Source organism: Pyxicephalus adspersus, chromosome 7, assembly GCF_032062135.1.
Source record: "Pyxicephalus adspersus chromosome 7, UCB_Pads_2.0, whole genome shotgun sequence".
Taxonomy (NCBI): domain Eukaryota; kingdom Metazoa; phylum Chordata; class Amphibia; order Anura; family Pyxicephalidae; genus Pyxicephalus; species Pyxicephalus adspersus.
In genome coordinates this window covers 66,329,544-66,332,197 of record NC_092864.1, presented here as the reverse complement: position 1 = coordinate 66,332,197, position 2,654 = coordinate 66,329,544, and the positions used below count along the sequence as shown (strand labels likewise).

Genomic DNA, 2,654 nt, shown 5'->3' with positions numbered 1-2,654 from the left:
TCAGGAGAACGCCCGCTCAGGGGTGCACCAGCCAGGTAATTTTTATGCAGACACCAGTTAGCGAGTGCTGGTTTTAAAAGGTTAAGGTTCAGGTGCTGAACCAGGAGCCAAATACACATTTGCTAAGTACCAGTTAGAGGTATGTCCAGTCCATTGAGTAAACAAAACCTTTTCAGTGTCATAAAAAGCAATATGTCTAGGATCCAAATAAAGTGTTTGCAGGTATTAGGGCAAAAGCATTGAGTATAATAATCCATTATTGCGAGATCCCTATCGGATGTATTTCTGTAGATGGCATAAATTCACCTACGGCTAGTATCTGTACCAGAGTTCAGGAAAGGCATCTATATTCCTGCTTACAGACTCAACTTATTGTTTTTGATCAACATAGTTTATTGGGCACTACATTCCTTCCATAGTGATTTCCTCTTATACTCTAGCTGTGCCTCAGTACATATGTTGAGGAAATGCCCTAAATGTGTCCTTTATTGGTAAGAAGTAACAGTAACTGGGTTTTTGGCCTTCGGTATTCCCCTGAACCTAAAATAATTCCGTTGGAAATCCTTTAACTACGTTCTGATGACACATTTTCTACTAGAAATAGGCAAAACCTTTTATTTGCCCAGAAAAACTTAAGCTCAGCTCCTAATCTCTCCACCATTATTTGATAAAATAAATACAATATATTACTATAAGCCACCTTGATTATGTCTTGTAAGTTTCCCAAGTATTTTGTTCTCATTTGTAACCTGAAAAATGTAAAGAACTTGTTTCTTTCTAGTAGTTTCTTTCCATATATCGCTAAAATCTTAGGATAGGTACAGACGAGCAATAATTGTCAGCCAGGATGCATGAACAGTTGTACGTACAGCACCGTTCTGCTCTATGGAGAGGTGAGGGGGAGAACGACAGAATGGCACCCCACTGTGCTCTCCCCTTCCCTTTCATTGTTCATTGTTTGTGGATGCGCCAGGACAGATCCATGAATGACGAATGACAAGCACTGTACACACACCAGATTCTCACCCATGTTTCATAACTAAGCCTCTTCACTTTTTTAACATAGTGGAAGAATAAAATATTCATATTTAGGTCTTGGAGACCCCCTGCAATAATTACTATATCTACAGCTCACAGTACATTAGCAAGTGGTGAAGATTGCCATCCTTATGAACAGCCGAGATCATTGGTGGTTGGTAACCAGAGAGGCACAAACTACTCATTGTTTAAGGGAACCCCAGGCACCACAGAACCCTGGTTGACAAACACTGCTGTAGATCATGGTTTCTAGACCACTTGTACTCAAATGCAAAATACCAAGCATTTATTTTTCATCCTCTTCCCCACTACTTTTTGTGGTACTGTATTTGACCCTGTTGGTGTTAGAAATTATGCAGTCTGGCCCCTGCATTAAAACGGTTGGCCAATCCTATTCTGATCCATTTCCATTCCATCGAAAGATCTTAAAAATGTAGAATTAATCCACAATTTGTTTGAACCAAAAAAAAAAAAAAATCTATAGAACAAAATACTACCACCTATTTACAGCTGAAGACTGATATTTAGCTTTGTATTTAGATCTGCAGTTTGACATTACTATATACTTTGTAATGTGCAATGTAAAAAAAAAAAAAAACAATTGGTACTATATAAATAGAAGATATTTATCCTAGTGACCACATATGACACTAGCCATTTTAAGGGCTTGAAAGTGGACATAAGCACACTGGGAACTGATGCATTTCACCATGTCATAAATAGAACCATTAAGGCAAAATTAGTATTCATTAAGTTAAAAGGTCCTTCTTTGGGTCCTATTTGCTGTTCAAAGTGCAGAAATGAGTTCCAGCCTTTGAGTATGACAAAAATCAAAAGTTGGCGCTCGTTAGTGGCCCTAGTCCCCTTAAAATACATGCAAGGTGCCAGTAAAACACAAATCCAATCCGTTACCGATATTTCAGGATAGCACTACACAGATAATTTTGTATTATGTACAGTACCTACTATGTTTATGAATATCAGTCCTGGGAACATCTTAGATTAATGTTGGTTAAAAAGGAAAAAAAAAAAACAATATGCAAATATTCAAGCATTTTAGAATAATTTGTTAAAGCGCTATTTGTTTTTTTTATTTAGGGATTATATTACACTAAGGGAAATAGTTTCTGCAAAACAAAAAAAGAATGGACATGTGTTATTCTACAGCTTTGCAATATTACAAGTATCACTGTTGAAAAATTTATTAAAAAACAAAACAAAAAAACAAAGAACTTACAATATTGTCAATTGCAAAAAGTACAGACACCTAAGGAATGTACAAAGATGAATCTGAAATAAATTATGCAAAAGGCATGATGATGACGAGACAGAAAATGCATAATTTCCACTTCTTTGCCGGCTTTTACAAATCTTTTGGCCTTCATGGCTTCCGGACAACTGTAGGTGCTGCACAGTCAGTAAACAGCTCTCTATTCAATTCAAGAGTCCTTTAGAACATTCCGCCTCCCATTCCTCCCATTCCACCCATACCACCCATGCCACCCATGCCAGCATCCTTCTCTTCTTTTGGTAATTCAGTTACTACTGCTTCTGCGGTTGATAAAAGAGAAGCTACACCTGCTGCATCCATTAAAGCAGTCCGTACAACCTATGGG

The 2,654-nt window shown here is 37.4% G+C and overlaps 1 protein-coding gene across 2 annotated transcripts in view; it reads right to left on the bottom strand.

The window, feature by feature from the left end:
- Positions 1-2,103: 2,103 nt before the first annotated feature.
- Positions 2,104-2,654, bottom strand: part of HSPD1 (heat shock protein family D (Hsp60) member 1) — an 11,989-nt gene continuing 11,438 nt past the window's right edge. For both annotated transcript variants that reach the window (XM_072418818.1, XM_072418817.1), the window contains exon 12: positions 2,104-2,647. In XM_072418818.1, coding sequence (XP_072274919.1) covers positions 2,489-2,647 — 159 coding nt within the window. In that variant the 3' untranslated portion in view covers positions 2,104-2,488. The remainder of the gene's footprint in view (positions 2,648-2,654) is intronic.